Source organism: Nuphar pumila, chromosome 5 (assembly GCF_984573655.1).
Source record: "Nuphar pumila chromosome 5, dmNupPumi1.hap1.1, whole genome shotgun sequence".
Taxonomy (NCBI): Eukaryota; Viridiplantae; Streptophyta; class Magnoliopsida; order Nymphaeales; family Nymphaeaceae; genus Nuphar; species Nuphar pumila.
The window spans coordinates 7,950,661-7,969,299 of NC_143253.1; the positions used below are offsets into that span (position 1 = coordinate 7,950,661).

The 18,639-nt window shown below is 37.2% G+C and overlaps 1 protein-coding gene across 3 annotated transcripts in view; it reads right to left on the bottom strand.

The window, feature by feature from the left end:
* LOC149836662 (serine/threonine-protein phosphatase PP1-like) overlaps nt 1-18,639 on the bottom strand; it is a 40,068-nt gene that overhangs the window by 16,636 nt on the left and 4,793 nt on the right. For all 3 annotated transcript variants that reach the window (XM_090005505.1, XM_090005504.1, XM_090005506.1), the window contains exons 2-3: nt 6,940-7,499; nt 6,325-6,540 (exon numbers count right to left, since the gene is read on the bottom strand). In XM_090005505.1, coding sequence (XP_089861631.1) covers nt 6,325-6,540; nt 6,940-7,499 — 776 coding nt within the window. The remainder of the gene's footprint in view (nt 1-6,324; nt 6,541-6,939; nt 7,500-18,639) is intronic.

Below are 18,639 nucleotides of genomic sequence, written 5' to 3' on the forward strand. Positions count from 1 at the left end.
AAAAATGCTTCTCCCTATGAAAAGCTCTTCAAATTTTCACCCGATTTCAATCGTCTTCGTATTTTTTGTTGAAAATGTTTTGTCCTATTATATAAAAGGGATAAGTTGTCTCCAAAAGCAATTGAATGTGTTTTTTTAGGATATGGTGAAAATCAAAAAGGGTATAGATGTTATGATTTTAAGAATGATAAACTATATGTTTCAAAAGATGTAACATTTCTAGAAGAAGAGAACGGTTTTGATAAAATAGAAAAAACAAATAAAATTGATTATATATTCTTATATGATCTTATTGATGACATACAAGAAGATTTTCTTGAAAACATAGAAGATACACGTGAAGTGTCCCATCTTGATATAACATCCTCAAATGATAGTGATTCAAATATAAATGATAGTGATACAAATATAAATGTTTACTCAAGAAGAAATCAAGAAAATCCTATTAGTGCCCTCGAAAAATACTCTCAAATTTCTAAATCTACTGAGGAACCACAAGTTAGACATTCTTCTAGAATATCAATACCCCCAAATAGGTTTGTATTCTATGATTCCTTGACCCCCAACTATTGAGCATGTTTAATAACCCTACATTCTTATTTTGAACTTGCTCACTATAATCAAGCTAAATCTATACAACATTGGGTTGAAGCAATGCAAGTTGAACTAAATGCATTAAAAAAGGCTAATACCTGGGAAATAGTTAATCTACCCTCACACAAAAAACCTATTGGGTGTCGTTGGGTCTTCAAAGTTAAAACTAAAAGCGATGGCTCTTTGGAACGATATAAAGCTAGATTAGTCGCTAAGGGATACTCCCAAGAATACGGCATTGATTATGAAGAAACATTCGCTCCCGTAGCTCGAATGACCAGTGTCAGAACCTTAATAGTTGTCGCATCAACCAAAAATGGCCTATTTATCAACTTGACGTAAAAAATGCCTTTTTAAATGGCAATTTAAGTGAAGAAGTTTACATGGATCCGCCACCCGAAATTAATGTTAAGCAAGGTCAAACACTACGGCTTTTGAAGACATTTTATGGCCTCAAACAAGCTCCTAAGGCTTGGTATGATCGTTTCAGTGATATCACGGTAAAGTTAGGATTTCACTCTTGTTATACTGACACTGCTCTTTTTGTTAAAAATGCAGGTACTAGTATCATGATATTGTTGCTTTATGTTGATGATATGATTATCACTGGGAATGATCAAAATAGTATTATTGATGTTAAAAATATGTTAAAAAATAATTTTGATATGTCTGATTTAGGTTTTCTTCGATATTTTCTTGGAATTGAAGTTGCATATTCTTCTCGAGGATATATTTTGTCACAGATGAAGCTTGCTGCAGATATCTGTTCTAAGTTTGGGATTTCTAATGACAAGAAAGTAGAGACTCCCGAAGTTATTAATGCCAAATTACGGTTGGAGGATGGGGTTCTTCTGGAAGATCCCACACCTTACAGACAACTCATTGGGTCTCTTACCTATTTAACCATCACCAGACCAGATATCGCCCATGCGGTTCACTCAGTTAGCCAATTTCAGCATGCTCCTACAACTGTGCATATGAGTGTTGTTCTCCGAATCATCCGCTATATTCGGAATACCATCAATAAAGGGCTATTTCTATCCTCCTCTTCTTCCTTGAATCTTCTTGCTTATACTGATGCAGATTGGGGAGGTAATCCCAATGATCGAGTCTCAACTACTGGTTTTTGTGTCTTTTTAGGGGACTCTTTGATTGCCTGGCGATGCAAGAGGCAGCAAAAAGTTTCACTGTCATCCACGGAAGCTGAGTATCGGGCCATGGCAACCACGACAATGAAACTTGTATGGTTTCGCAGTCTGCTTAAAGACATGGGGGTTGATATTACCGACGCCTCAAAATTATGTTGCGACAACAAGAGTGCCATCTATATTGCGAGCAATCATACATTCCATGAGCGTGTGACGAATTCTTACAAGGAACAATTGCGCTACCTTATGTCACTTCCGAATATCAGTTGGCGGACTTCTTTACTAAAGCTCTTCCGGCTCCTCGCTTCATGTTCCTTCTTGGCAAACTTTCCGTCATCTCCCCGTAAAGTTTGAGGGGGGGTGTTAAAATGTATCTCTTATATATATATATATATATATAATATTACATCAATACCCAATAGGGGTATTTTTGTAAATTCACATAGTTGTTTTAGAAAACAACTATTTTCAGTTTTTGTTTAAATGTATTTTTCTTTTCTTATTTTTTAATTTTATTTTTTTTGTATTTCTTAAAGGTCAAAAGGGGCTCCAACCATAGAGTCGTTGGAGCCTCCAACGGTTACAAATGTGACCGTTGGGGGCTCCCAACGACTCCATGGGAGCCCCCTTTTGGGCTCTCCTTTTGAGGCATTTTGCCTCTCTTTCTCTCCTCTCCCTTTTGTATAAATAGGGGTGATCCCCTTGTATATTTTTCATTCTTGAGAGCTCTCTCTCTTTTCAATAAGAGGCTTTTTATATTGTTGCCTTCTTAAAGGCTTGTGCTTGTATTGTCCCTTTGTGGATTTGTGATATTGTCTCTTTTATTCATTGTTGTAAATGCTTGTAAGCACTTTTTATATTTCCGCTATATCTCATTACAGTGCCCAGTCTTAAAGAAAAAGAAGGGTGGAGTGGTTGCAACTATGACCGGACAAGAAGGGAAGCATATCAGGTCATGCTGAAAATGAGCGTTTTTGCTCATGCGGACATCTTGGCCGTTTGTTTGCATTTTGGATGAATGCCATGTGGTTTTGTTGACTTTTGAACTTTTTAAAATGCAAATCGGATGGCCACGATGTCAGCATGAGCAAAAACGCTCATTTTCAGCATGACCTGATCTGCTTCCGAGAAGAAGGCTCAAAGCCTAAGGATGTACAGACCGATATTAGTGGCATTGGTACTCAGTCCAATGTCTCACTAGTGACGAGTCCTTCAAAGCATGTGAGTAGTGCTCAGTTACAAATTCTAGAGCAGATGCACCAATTGCAGCTTCTCGCTCAGTCAGTCACTGTCCCCTCTCCCTCTGCTCCTTCCTCCTCTTTTAGTATTGCCTTCGCAGGTCTCTCAAATTGTTCCACTAAGGGGTACGTTGTACTTTTTAGGTTTTTATTAAAAATATCATTATTTTATGTTTATAATTATATTAAAGATACATTTATCAGATCCTACCAAATCTTACCAAATCCATAAATTCTTACCCAAGCTCTTTTTGTTTCCTTCTCTAAACCTTGTATTGTGTCTCCATCTTCTAAATCCTAATATGAAACAAAATCTTCCTAAAGTCTTCGAAATTTAACCTCTCTCTCTCTCTCTCTCCTGTTTTCTTTAACTCCCATGTCCAGACTTGGGCAGCTCTCTAGCATCTCTCTTCATATATACATCTTTTAGTTATTTCCCCAAAAAAAAGTTATAATATGTCAATTGTATAAAATCAGTACAATTTTTCATTCATTTAAATAGGAATTGGTAGAAAGGGAATATATCTTGCTAGAAATCTCTCCTACATTTGGTCCTACTTGTTATCAGTGGGATCAGGGATATTTCTAGCAAGAATATATCCAAGAGTTAACGTCGGGCTAGTTGAAAATCTGAGTTTATCGAAATCTAATGAATATATGGAGAGTACAGACGTTAGTGATAGCAATGACATTAGAGTACAAGAGATGTTTATTCAACAATGCAAGAAGTTCCAGCATTTAGGGTCTATATTACAACAGAATGGGGGATTTGAAGAAGATATCACTAATAGGATCAATGTCAATTGGGTTAAGTGGAAACAAACTAGTGGTGCGTTATGCGATAAAAGAGTACATCTACTACTGAAATGACGTATTTACAAGACTGCCATAAGACCAAAATTGTTATATGCAGTTGAATGTTGGGCTACTAAAGAACGACAAAAAGACAAAGTGAATTATGCATAGATGTGTATGTTAAGATGGATGATCGGGATTACCAGGATAAAATTAGAAATTAATATATTAGAATGCACCTAGGAGTCAGACCAATACAACAACAACAACTACGCCTTCATCCCAAAACAATTGGGGTCGGCGATATGAACCAAAAAAGAAAATCATTCCGGGTCTTCCACATGAATCCTTCTCCTCCAATCATTTCTATCCAATGTCATGTCCTCGGTGAGGTTCAAAGCATTCATATCCTTTCCTATCATCTCCATCCAAGTCTTCCTAGGCCTACCCCGACCTCTTTTAACTAATATATTTTCCCATTTCTCCATCCTTCGAACTGGAGCATCATTAGGCCTTCGCTGAATATGTCCAAACCACCGTAAACGATTCTCTCTCATCTTATTTTCAATGGGTGCAACGCCTACCTTCTTACGTATCTCCTCGTTCTGAATCTTATCTTTTATTGTATTTCCACACATCCATCTAAGCATACGCATCAGCTACACTCATTTTTTGAATATGATGTCTCTTGGCAGCCCAACATTCCGTACCATATAGTAAAGCGGGCCTAATAGTCGTCCTATAAAACTTTCCCTTCAACCGCAATGGCATTCTAAGATCGCACAACACTCCAGTTGCACTTTTTTATTTCATCCACCCAACCTTTATCCTATGATTTACATCTCCATCAATTTCTCCATACTTTTGAATGATAGATCCCAAATATTTGAAACAATCATCCACCGATATTTCTTGTTCACCAAGCATCACTACACTCTCATCACTACTTCGTTGCTTACTAAACTGACATTCCATATATTTTGTCTTACTCTTACTCAACTTAAAACCTCTAGCTTCCAATGTCTGTCTCCATAATTCTAACTTAGCATTAACCCCAGCTCTAGACTCATCAATCAAAACAATATCATCAGCAAACAACATACACCACGGCACATTTTCTTGAATTGATCTCGTAAGCTCATCCATCACTATAGCAAATAGGAAAGGGCTTAAAGCAGATCCTTGATGTAACCCAACCGTTATAGGAAAATTGATTGTTATCCCTCCACAAGTGCGGACATTGGTTACTACTCCTTCATACATATCTTTAATTATACTAATGTACTTGAGAGAAACATATTTCTTCATCATTGTCCACCAGAGAACGTCCCTAGGCACTCTATCGTATGCCTTCTCCAAATCAATAAAAACCATATGCAAATCTTTGTTCATCTCTCTATATCTCTCAATAAGTTGTCTAAGAAGATGTATAGCTTCCATAGTTGATCTTCCAGGCATAAAACCAAATTGATTCTCTGATATCATGACAACCTTCCTCAACCTAGACTCAATCACCCTCTCCCAAAGTTTCATAGCATGACTCATGAGTTTTATACCACGATAAGAGTCAGACCAATAAAGGATAAAATAAGTGAACGACGTTTAAGATGGTTTGGACATGCTCAACGAAGGCCTCTAAAGAAACTTGTGAGAAAGGTTGACATTCTACAAGTAGGAGCTAGGAAAAGAGGAAGACCAATGAAGACTTGGAAGGAGGCAGTTAGAGGTGACATGAAAGATTGTAAAATGACCGAAGTTTTAGCCCTAAATAGACAGAAATGGAGAAACAGGATTCGTAAAGCCGGCCCCATGTAGTTGAGATAAGGCTTTATGATGACGATGATGTATTGCAAGGTGATGCTCACTCCCCGCCCACAGACTTCACAGAGTTATATATATATATATATATATATAAATATATATATATATATATATATATATATATATATAAGATTGAGTTGAGACGGCCTTTAAGATCGAAGTTAGTGACTCTTATTGCACTACCTAATCATGTGTTATTTACTGTTTCATACTTTCATGATTCATTTACTTCCTAATCAGCTTTTTTCTTTTAGCGACCAAATAGAATGTTAAGAATTTTAATTTTTTCCTTTTCATTTAAAAATAAATTCTTTAAATTTCTTCTTTTCCTTAAATAAAAATCATACATTAAAAGAATTATATATTGCCTTCTAATACAAATAAGAGAGAGAGAGAGAATGTGAAAGCAGCTACTTTGGAGAAAGAAAATATAGGATATTTTCCTCCCAAAGGAAGACTGTAGTATTAGAAAAGGTAGTTGTGAAAAAAAACACTGATATTTTAACTAGAAACGCTTAAAATTGAAGTTCAGATATAGCAGAGATCTCCATCACTGTGCTTTTCAAAACAAATAAAGGGTTTTCCAATATGTCACACGGACTCTCCTTAGAGCCGCAGCACCCGCGTCGACGCGACGTGACGCGGGTGCAGGTGCAGTAAATATGAAAACTTTTCCATAAAGAGGCAAGTAAGCAAGGAAAGAAAATAAGCAAAATGGAAATGATTACCTTTCGTGGTGGTGTCCCAGGCTTTGACATGTTAATGTTACCAAATCCAATCTTTGACTTCTTATCTGATGGTTTAAGGATCTGAAATGAGCATACCAAACTTTCATCGACACTCATCATGGCACCAGCATTGTCAAATTCGCCACAATAATTGGGTGCAGAAAATATCGTCACCAGTTGCCTTTTTGCAAAGAATTCATATCCATCCTCCACAACCTGTTCAGTTATTGTTAAACCAAACCAATGCTATAAAAACAAGGTTCAACATTAAGGAACTGTCCCTTCATAACATAATTGAAGATTCTGACAACTCCACCATGTAGTGCGGCATGGTCCCCCATGGAGTTGCAGCAAGACTCAGATTAATATGGGTTTGAGAGTCCAGTCCTATGTCATTCCTGAGTCCCCAAGCAATAAAGGTGGCATAAAATCCACAAAGATCAGTAGTAAACCATGACCTTAACTAGAAACCATAGTTTAACAATTAGCATCCTATTGTCACAACAATATGGCAAACATTTCTAACAATAATAGCAACTTTTGAAAATTAACAAGTATTCTAACTTCTACGCCAAAAAAAGAAAGTAAATAAATAAATAAATTTGCAATTGAAACCTGGTGGGCTCGGCAAACGAGATCAAGGTCATGCCTCTGCAGGAACTCTGCAACCTTATCAGCCCCAAATGTGTATGAGACACCCCTGTCATTCTCACCCCAGCCTTCAATCTCTTTATCAGGATCAGACCATAAAAGGTCACAGAGAAGACCTTGGTCTGGGACATCCACAGGACGAGCAATTTTCCGGATCTCATCTAAATTATTCAAATCTGGTGATAGACCTCCATGCATGCAGAGTATTTTTTCATCAATAAGTGCAGCCACAGGCAAGCAGTTGAAACAATCTGTAAATGTCTTCCATAGGCGAACATTGAACCGCCTCTTGCATTCGTCATAGAATCCATAGATGCGGTTGATTGAAGCACATTCATGGTTGCCTCTGAGAAGGAAGAAGTTCTCTGGGTATTTGATCTTGTAAGCAAGAAGAAGGCATATAGTCTCTATGCTCTGCTTACCACGATCAACATAGTCCCCCAGAAATAAATAATTTGCTTCAGGAGGGAACCCGCCATACTCAAATAATCGGAGGAGGTCCGAGTACTGTCCATGAATATCACCTGTTCAGGACAAGTAGCATGATGTTAATGGAAAAAAGACCAAGATATTCACCACATGAATTTTGATACTAAAAAGAAAAGGAGGAAAGCCATGGGATCTATGGTACCCGGACACTCCATTTTCCCCTCCATACCCGTGTCGACACGCGCCGACACCCAGACACGCCATTTTACCCTCTGCACATGCAAGTTTGTATTTAATTTATAATTTATAATTATATTTTCAGTGTATAATATATATTTTAGATATAGCATATATATTTAGATTGTATTCAGTTTATTTTGAATTTATTTTATATTTATGTGATATTTAATATAAATAGCTGTGTCCCCGCACCCACATTTTTTGGAATTGCTATGTCGTACCCATATCCAGGTGACATAGCATGAGAGTAAAAAAATCCCTAGAAGCCAAGAAAAACTTCTCCATCAAATTTTGAATATGACTAGGAAATGTGTTCAGATAAAATATTTGAAGAAACAGAGATTCAGCAGATATCAAAATTGTAAGTTCCAAAAATCACATTTGATTTGACCATTACAGCAAGCAAAAAGTAAAGTAAAAGGGAATGCTACCATTATAGAAGAGTTGGAGTACACATGACAATTTATGACACTTTTTGATGGGGGCAGACACCCCAATAGTTACTGCGAACTCTAATCTCATCAGATGTATTTATGCCTTTGCATTTGAACAGGAAACATGTGATAGAGAAGATACAACATGCATTAACAACAACTAAACACAATTCCCTGAACAAACATCACGTGCACTGCACATTTGTAACATACACAGGCCCATACAAGATGTGATAATTCACCATCTTTGTATCTGAGGGACCTGATTATGCAACCAACAGAAGTAGGAAAAAAAAAAGAAGAGACCCAAATGAGAATGGGAAAAGGCACAATAGATAGTTTCCATATAACTGTAGACCCATCAAAGATTGAAGCTCCAATAGTAGTTGGAAAGAACGCAAGAAGCCAGTTACAACTTACAAGAACATGAGAATACGAAGATGAGGGGGCAGGAAATTTTTGTTGGGTGGAATTGTAATATACAAACGGTAGGACACCAATTTTCTAAATGAAGATCAACAATCTCAAGGAATGTACGCAAAAGATTGCAAAAACTTTTATTAAGTACAGTTCCAACGAGATTCCACACAGACCTGTAAAATGGTATTGTGAATGATTTTGTGAAGTAGAAAAACATGTCACACAGATACAGATATGGACACAAGTATGATGAGGATACCAAACACAAATACGTGATTTTTGTGAAAAATAGGACACAAAGAGAGCCATTTTATTTAATATGTAACCATATAACTTTATTAGCTATAATATATAAAAATATATTTACTAATAAATGAAAAAAATGCCATATGTGTCACATGGTGTGATCACATGTATTTTCATGTCCCCTAGGCACCGGGCCCTACACTGCGTATCCCTGTGACAAAAAAACACAGTGCAACTTTACAATTGATTATTATTGTTATTATTATTATTATTATTATTATTATTATTATTATTATTATTATAGAAAGAGAGAGAGAAGGAGAAGAAGAATCATCCTACCCCAAAACGTTAGATCACTGATTAGGACCCTTTGAAAATCAGTAGATGCATTTATAATTGCTTATTTATTAAAACACATGCTTTGGATTGAATTGATTTAACGAAAACTTGAGTGTATATGCTACAAAAGTATGCATGGAAAGTTCAACTAAAATAAAAACTACGTGTGGCAGGTTAGCAGCACCCAGATCCATTATCCAGATGTACCAGCAAACATGGGAACACTAAGGATATTGAAGTACCCATGTTACATAGATGGGAAAATACCATATTTGTTTATTAATTGAGTGAGCAGGGCGGATAGGGGCTATGAGAGGCCTCCAAGGTGGCCACATGCCACCCCTCACGTATGCATCTTAGGCGGGTGTTTGATTCAAGGGATGCCCGCAACGTGGAGGCCATGCGCACCCACACAAACACGGGATATCGCAGATGCGGCATCCCGCAGATGACGATTCATCATCCCCCAGCATTCCACCCCTACCCACAGAACTGTTAAAATGTAACCGTAATTCCTTTTGTATATATATATTCGTATATATATAGATACATATACATATATATACATATATGTATACGTATATATATAGATATATATCTATTTTTCTTGTAATACCCTAAAAGGTTATTTTTGTCATTTCCATTTTACGCATATTCCATTAGGAATATGATTGTACTTTTTTATTTCTTTTTCTTTTATTTTTTTCCTTTCTTATTTTCTTTTTGATATTCGTACCACCTTGGGGGCCCCAATGTAGACGTTGGACCCCTCCAACGGTCACATTTATGACCGTTGGAGGGGCTCCAACGACTACATTAGAGCCCCTCCAAGGCCCTCAATGTAACCCCTATAAAAGGGGGTCCTGTCCTTTGTATTGTCATTCTAGCGGGAGCTTTAGCTCCATTGTAAAAGGGTTTTTACCCTATTTCTCATAATAAAAAAATATTCTTTTAGCCTTTTGGCTTAACCCCTTTGTGGGTTTATGGGTTTAGCACTTTATGTGTTTTTGGTTGCCCCTTAGTGGGTTTGTGTATTTGCACCTTAAGTGTGCATTTATGGGTTAATTATCAAACCCTTTGTTTTCTAACAAGAACAACATGGGGTGGACAATAGCGGACGAAAAAATGGGAAAAAAAACCGTCAAGATATACCCAACGCTTCCAACACCCCCCACCCATTCCCTCCTCTCCCGACGGCTTCCCAGACTACCTCCGCTCCTACCGACCTCTCACCAAAGGTACTCTCTCTCTCTCTCTCTCTCTCTCTCTCTCTCTCTCTCTCTCTCTCTCTATATATATATATATATATATATATATATATATATATATATAACCCGATAGGTTTACTAAATCTGAAAGATTTTGGTAGATTTTAGGGCTTTTGAATTTGAATCTTTATTTTTGTAATTGATAGAGTGAATGCATGAAAAATCAGATTGTTTGTGCTCGGGTATGCTAAGATTTTAAGGGTTTTTCATTTTAATCCCTATTTTTGCAATTTATTGAGTGAATGATGCTAAATCCAATTTTTTTTCTTTTTGGTTTGCTTAGATTTTAGGGGTTTTGTATTTTAATTCTTATTTTTGCAATTTATTGAGTGAATGCATGAAAAATACGGTTTTTTTTCAGATATGCTTAGATTTTAGGAGTTTTGCATTTTAATCCATATTTTTGCAATTTATTAAGTGAATGATGCTAAATCCGATCTTTTGGGGGTATGCTTAAATTTTAGGGGTTTATGTATTTTAATCCCTATTTTTATAGGTTATTGAGTGAATGCATGCAAAATCCGATTTTTTCAGTGAATGATTCTAAACCTGGTTTTTTTGTTGGGTATGCTTAGATTTTAGGGGCTTTTGCAATTTAATACCTATTTTTGCAATTTATTGAGTGAATGATGATAAATCTAAATTTTTTAGGTATGCCTAAATTTTAGGAGTTTTGTATTTTAATTCTTATTTTTGTAATTTATGAGTGTATTTTAATCCTTATTTTGCAATTTATTGAGTGAATGCATGCTAAATCTAAATTTCTTTTTTTATACTTTAAATATGATTTTTTTATCAAAATACACAAATTTTAAACGCATCCTAAGTGTATGCAATGATGAATCAAAAGCGAGATACATGGTCGGTAGTGTTGTATCGGGGTCAACACAAACGCTAGACATAGACATCTTGTTATTGTCTGAACTCTGAAAGGGTTAGAATCTATGGTACCCGAACACTCCACTTTACCCTTCGTACCTGTGTCGACACGTGTATCCCCATGTCGACACGCATCAACACCCAGACACGCCATTTTACCCTTCGTATATATAAGTTTTATTTAATTTATAATTTATAATTATATTTTCAGTATATAATATATATTTTTGATATAGCATATATATTTATATTATATTCAATTTATTTTGAATTTATTTTGTATTTATGTGATATATATATATATATATATAGTTGTGTCCCCGTACCCATAATTTTTTGGAATTGTCATGTTGTACCCTTTGTACCTATACCTATACCCATACCCATACCCATACCCATACCCATACCCATACCCATACCCATACCCATACCCATACCCATACCCATACCCAGGTGGCATAGGTCAGAACATAACTGGAGAGAACATGGTGTCTTTGTCCATGATTGTTCGCGAATCAAACGCCCCCTTACTGAACCTAATGGATCCGTTTGAGCATTCAGTACGCATAGGTCAGAACATAACTGGACAGAACATGGTGTCTTTGTCCATGATTGTTCGCGAATCAAACGCCCCCTTACTGAACCTAATGGATCCGTTTGAGCATTCAGTACCTACGGTCTCCCTAGTACATATCTTGCCAAGTGGGATAAACACCCATTGGAGCTTTCTTGTGGACATTAACCCCCGTTTGGATCACTTTATGAATAACTCCATGTTATTTGTACTTATTTTAAATAGCAAGTTTTGGTGTTTGAATCTTTTGGTTTTATTTTTTAAATGAGCTTTTATAAATTTGATGGGAAATCATCCTTTTTTTTAAAAACAGGGAGGGCCCTACTTTTTTCTTTTACAACTTATTTTCTTTCATTCCACCACGATGAACACCAACACTTCACCATCATCAACACCACCACATCTCCACCATCACCACCACCATCATCACCACTTCACCACTATTTCTTTACAACCACCATTACCACTGCCATCATCACCACCATCATTACAACCTCCATCACCATCACCACTACCACCATTATCACTACCACCATCATCACTACCACATCCATCATTCACCACCACCCCTGTCACCACTACCACCACCACCACAATCACCATTACTCATACTTATCACTTTTTCTATTCATTTTAGTTTAAATAATTGGTGATCCATACATTTACCCAAACATAAAGGCAACATTCTTCTTTATAAAATGTGCTTTAATTTATGCATGTAAACAATAAATAAAAATATATCCAAACAGTGTTTAAGCAACCCGAAGGGTTTCTGAGACGCTGGATGAAGCGGAGTTTCAAACTTGATTACAATATATAAACCTGATTTGTATCTTTAGTTCACATATATAACCACTCCAATTATTTTACTTGTAGCCATTTTAATCCAAAGATTTCAAAAAAATTTGGGCCCATTCAATATTTTGAAGGGGAAATTGTTGATGGACAGCGCATCGCCAGCATGATGAATTTCCTACTTTAACCCACAATATCTCCGAAGGGGAAGACAATGTACACTACGCCAGTGCATTATCAAGATGGATTTCCATATTTCATAACCCTTATATGGATTTCTGACAGATTTCTGCCAGATCTAAAACAAAGGACTGAAGCATGCCAGTCAGAAGGAAAAGTCATCTTTAACCAATTCCAATGGATCATTTTCTTTATGGAATAAAAAGTTACCAGGACACTTATCCTTTGCAGCAGATACCTCTCCCACTCGTGAAATCTACCACCCTTTTGAAGATCAGTTCATTGAATATGCATTTCATAGGCATGCACAAGAATTGCTTGGGTTTCACACAAGGTTGTAAGTATTGTATCGTTACCCGTATCGATTGGCCCCAAAATAACATATGTATCATATCGTAAAAAAACTGTAATTTTTAATAAAAAAATCTAAAATATAAAAAAAATCTAAAAAAACATAACACATGATGAAACAATGATGAATTGCACAAAATACAATCATAAAATCACATATGAAGCATTTATGTCTCTATGAGTCGCATAAGAAATAATCAAACATCAACTATCTCACAGGAACAATGCAAAATATTAAATATCTTGCAATTAAGTATTAGAATATGGATCAGATATGGATCCAATAGAGGATCCATATCACGTGTATGTTTATGTATCTTGTATTACTAATGCAGGGCAGTTTTGTCCATGCAAAAGAAGTTGTAACCCTATTAAACTTAACAATGTTTTAGTGCAGCTAAGGTAGATTTGAGTGGCTGCCGATTCCCAACAAGCACCCGAGTTCTCCTTCTCCTCTCTCCCTCTCCTCTTTTCTCGATTCTTGCAGCAGTTTTATCATGGTATCAAAGCATCGATCTCTCTGGGAATAAAAAGGGCCTTCATCGGAACCGGGACAAGTTGTCTTCCTTCTTCTCGTCGTCAGACTTTACTCCTCTCGTCATCACGCAACTTGGTCTCACCATCAGGTTTTATTCTCCTTGTCCCACCTGAGTTAATGACAGCACGTGATTAAAGTTACGTCCCCTTTCTTCTTGTCGTCAGTTTTGTCTCACGCAAGAAACTCGTCTGGCCACGCAAGTTTTTTTTCACGCAACCCAACTCTGGTCACGTGAACACCTCCTGTTCACGTCAGTCATATTTTTTTCCCTGTTTCACGTCTTTTCTCGTCTTCATTCATCTACTCAAGCACACAGAAATCGAGTCCCTATATTCCTTTTCACCTATTGTGGTTGTCTGTCATTGTCAGAGTCTTTCACCTACTCCAGGTCTGATTGAATTAAACCAGCGTCCTTTCATACGAGTCCCTATATTCTTTTTCATCTACTGTCTATATTCCTTTTCATCTATTGTCTATATTCCTTTTCACCTATTGTGGTTGTCTGTCATTGTCAGAGTCTTTCACCTACTCCAGGTCTGATTGAATTAAACCAGCGTCCTTTCATACGAGTCCCTATATTCTTTTTCATCTACTGTCATTGTCTGAGTTTTTTTTTACCTACTCCAAGTCTGACTGCATTAAACCAGCATCCTTTCATCTGCCTTTGTCTGCATTTCTTCATTGATTGAGTCAGATCTGAACCCTACACAGATCTGCTGACGTAAAACTATTTTCCTCTCACTTGATTCTTCATAATCTGTCGTGAGTCGTGACACCATCTTCTTTGTGTGTCGGGCTCTGCTGCAAAGCTATTCTCTATCATAAGATTACAAATGGACAGTTCAGTCAACTTGGGGCTTTCTTCCAATTTTCTTGGGCAGCTCGTTTCTGAAAAATTGAATACCAACAATTATTTGACTTGGAAACGTCAGATCACTCCTTTCATCCGAAGCCAAGATCTTTCAGGTCATTTGGATGGTTCACTCCAACGCCTCTAGAATTTATCACACAAGAAACAAAGGAAGATGGAAGCTTACCAAACATTGTTCGTAATCCTACTTTTGTTACTTGGATGAAGCGTGATCAAGCTCTCATCGCGTACATTACTTCAACATTAACACAAGAAGTATTAGTCTCTATTCCTGATGATTGTACAACTAAAGAATTGTGGGAGACTCTAGCTCAGACTTATGCTCAAATATCAGAGGCTAAGGTGCTATTTCTCAAGCATGAATTTCAGTCTTTGAGAAAAGGGACAATGACCATTATTGAATTTTTAAATCAAGTCAAAAGTATCACAGATCAACTAGTCATTGTTGGATATCCAGTGTCAGATAAAGAAAAAGTGCAGCAGACACTGAATGCTCTGGGGTCAGAGTATCATGTTCTTGTGACTACCTTATTGTGCTTGCCTATATTACCTAGTTTTGAAGATTTGCGTGCTAAATTATTCCAGTATGAGATGTCCTTGAAAAGCATTTTTGATGCTTCAATAGGGCAATCATCTATGCATGATGTTCTTGCCACAGGGATGACTGTTGATCGTACACGAGGAGGGCGTAGCAGAGGTAGGGGAGCACAAATCCAGGGTGGGCGTGGGTTGCTACCTACACCAAATGTCACTCCCGGCCTGTGAAGGAACGTTCCCACATACTACCAGTGCAACAAACGTGGCCACATCAAAGCCAATTGCTGGTTCAATCCTCAGAATCCTCAAAGTCGCAATAGAATACAAAACAACAGAAATGTTGCTACATCAGGATCTGCGAGTACCTTTCGCGTCAGTGATGATGCTAAGGATCTTCTCTTGTCTGTTATGGCTAACTTGAACCTGAAGCAGAATGATGACGGAATATGGTATGTCGACTCTGCGACAGTTGCTTATGTCACTGGCAATGTAGGTAAGTTTTCTACCTTGATCCCTTATTTTGGTAAATTTAATATTGTAACTGGAGATGGGACTCACCACCCTATTTCAAACGTAGGCAACGTCTTCATTCCTTTGTCTGAATCTTTATTCATTCCTTTATCTGATGTTGTGCATGCACCAAATATAAAGAAAAATATTGTCTCTGTTTCCAAGCTTGTTGATTCTACCAATTCATCTATTGAATTCACTCCTACTTTTGTCTTTGTCAAGGATCTTCAAACGAAGAAGATGTTCGCTAAAAGAGAGCGACGTGAAAACATGTATATCTTCAATGAAGATCCAACCTCCAGTGTGTTGAAGCCTTCCAAGTCCGACAACGTCTCTAGAAGTGTTCTAAGTATATCTCAGTGTAATAAGCCAAAAATTTGGCATTCTCGTCTTGGTCATTGTAGTCAAGTCTTTATTGAAAAATTAGTGTCCAATGGATTTCTTCCAAAGTCTATTTCATCTTCGTTGAAGAATAAAATGTGTTCCAGTTGTCAGGTTTGCAAAAGTCATGTACTTCCTTTTTATCAAATAAATAAAAGAGCCTCTATGCCTTTTGAGATAATATGTTCTGATGTTTAGGGCCCAATTCTTCTTCTTCTGGAAGTAAATATTATGTGACATTTATTGACAGTTTTTCCCGCTTTACCTGGATATTCTTTATGAAACACAAATCAGAGGTTTCTCTTATCTTTCGTCACTTTCATGCCTACGTCAATACTCAATTCTCTTAAAATATTCAAATTCTACAATGTGATGGGGGTGGTGAGTATTCCTCCAAGGAATTTTTAGATTTTCTTCAAGATAATGGGATACATCGTAGAGTTTTTTGCCCATACACTCCACAACAAAATGGAGTTGTTGAACGTAAACATAGACACATTGTAGAAAGTGCAATAAGCATGATGCATGGCTCTAACGTGCCCATTAGTCTTTGGACAGAAGCCTTTCATACAGCCACTCATGTGATAAATCATCTTCCTATGCCTATTCTTGAGAATCAACCTCTCTATTATGTTCTCTTTGGGGTACATCCTGATTATGATGAGTTACGAGTTTTTGGCTGCATGTGTTATTTACATGTTGATAAATCCATGAGAACCAAATTTCAGAACAAAACCTCTATATGTCAATTTGTAGGTTATGCAGATAAACACAAGGGATACAGGTGCTATGACCCTGTCAACAAGAAGATCAGAATCTCCAGAAATGTTATTTTTGATGAAAATAGTTTTCTGAGAAATAAAGTAGATCACGATTATGAACATATTGACGCAACTGTCAATTGGTATGATTCATTGCTCAATGCTGAACTCATCTCACATGTTGCAGAACATACTAGTTTGGCTCCTGGAAGCATAAATGATAAGATAGTTTCGAACGAGATATCAGAAACAGAATGTCTGAGATACAAAGGAAATGTCTATACCAGGAGACCCAGATGTACCTGCTGAAGAACAGGTGGCATTGTCCAATAATAACAGAGAAGCACCAAGAAGATCGGGCAGGATAAGGCATCCTATTGAGAAATGGGTGAGTTATGATAACTTTTCTATGGATTTTCAGATTTTTCTATCCAAGATTGAAAAACACGAGGAACCACTTGAATTTCGTTAAGCTATTCAATCCAACAAATGGATTGAAGCAATGAATGAGGAGATCGAGGCACTTCATGAGTGTCGAACATGAAAGATAGTTGGTCGTCCCCCAGACAAAAATGTTGTTGGCTCAAAATGGGTATATAAGATTAAATATAAACCGGATGGTAGCATTGAACGATACAAGGCACGCCTTGTTGCCAAAGGTTTTACTCAAGAATACGATCAAGATTATGATGAGACATTCAGCCCAGTAGTGAAAATGGGAACCATTCGTATTATACTTGGCATGGCCATTGAACATGGATGGACTCTTTGTCAGCTTGATAATGCATTCCTTCATGGGGATTTAAAGGAAGAGGTCTACATGGAGCAACCTCAAGGCTATGTAGAGGGAGACCCAAAGGAATATGTATGCAAATTGAGCAGAGCCTTGTATGGCTTAAAGCAAGCCACCAGGTCATGGTTTTAAAGCTTCTCCTTAGATATTCATAACCACGGTTTCCTCCGCTCTCAACTTGATCATTCTCTATTTATGTACAGAGATAGAACCACTATGGTTTTCTTACTTATATATGTTGATGATATCGTGATCAGTGGTAATGCTCCATACCATATTCGACGAATTAAAGATTTGCTAAGTATGTGATTCAGGATGAAAGATCTTGGAGAACTGAGATATTTCCATGGTGTAGAGGTGGACAGACAAGATGGAAAAATGTCATTAACTCAACACAAATACACTCTTGATCTTCTGGCCAAATCAAGAATGACAGATTGCAAACCTCTGCCTACACCTAGTATTGTCAGTCAAAATCCCAGTATTTGTGATGGTAAGTTATACCCTAATGCAAGCAAATATCGCAGTTTAGTGGGCATGTTACAGTATCTTACCTTTACTAGACCAGACATTGTATATTCTGTAAATCATGTATCGCAGTTCATGCATGAACCAAAGACTAGCCATATGGATGTTGTCAAATATATTCTTCGTTACCTAAAAGGCACAGTAGGTGAGGGACTCACATATGTGCAATCCTCATGGGGGACACCAAAACATGACATAGTGGCTTATACAGATGCGGACTGAGCAGGGGACCCAGATGAGAGGAGGTCTGTTTCAGGATACTGTGTTTTTATCGGAAGAAATCTAGTCTCATGGAGTAGCAGGAAACAGAAGACTGTGGCACGATCTAGCACAGAGGCAGAGTATAGATCTATGGCAGCTACCACAGCAGAAGTGACCCGGATTAGACATCTACTTACAGAGATGGGAGAGAATATCTCAAGTTCGACTCTTATGTGTGATAATAGAAGTGTTATACAAATTGCGTTCAATCCTGTTCATCACAGTCGGACTAAGCATATTGAGATTGACCAACATTTCATCAGACAAAAGATAGCGGACAAAGAGACTGAACCAGTTTATGTGACTTCAGAAGACCAAGTCGTCGATAT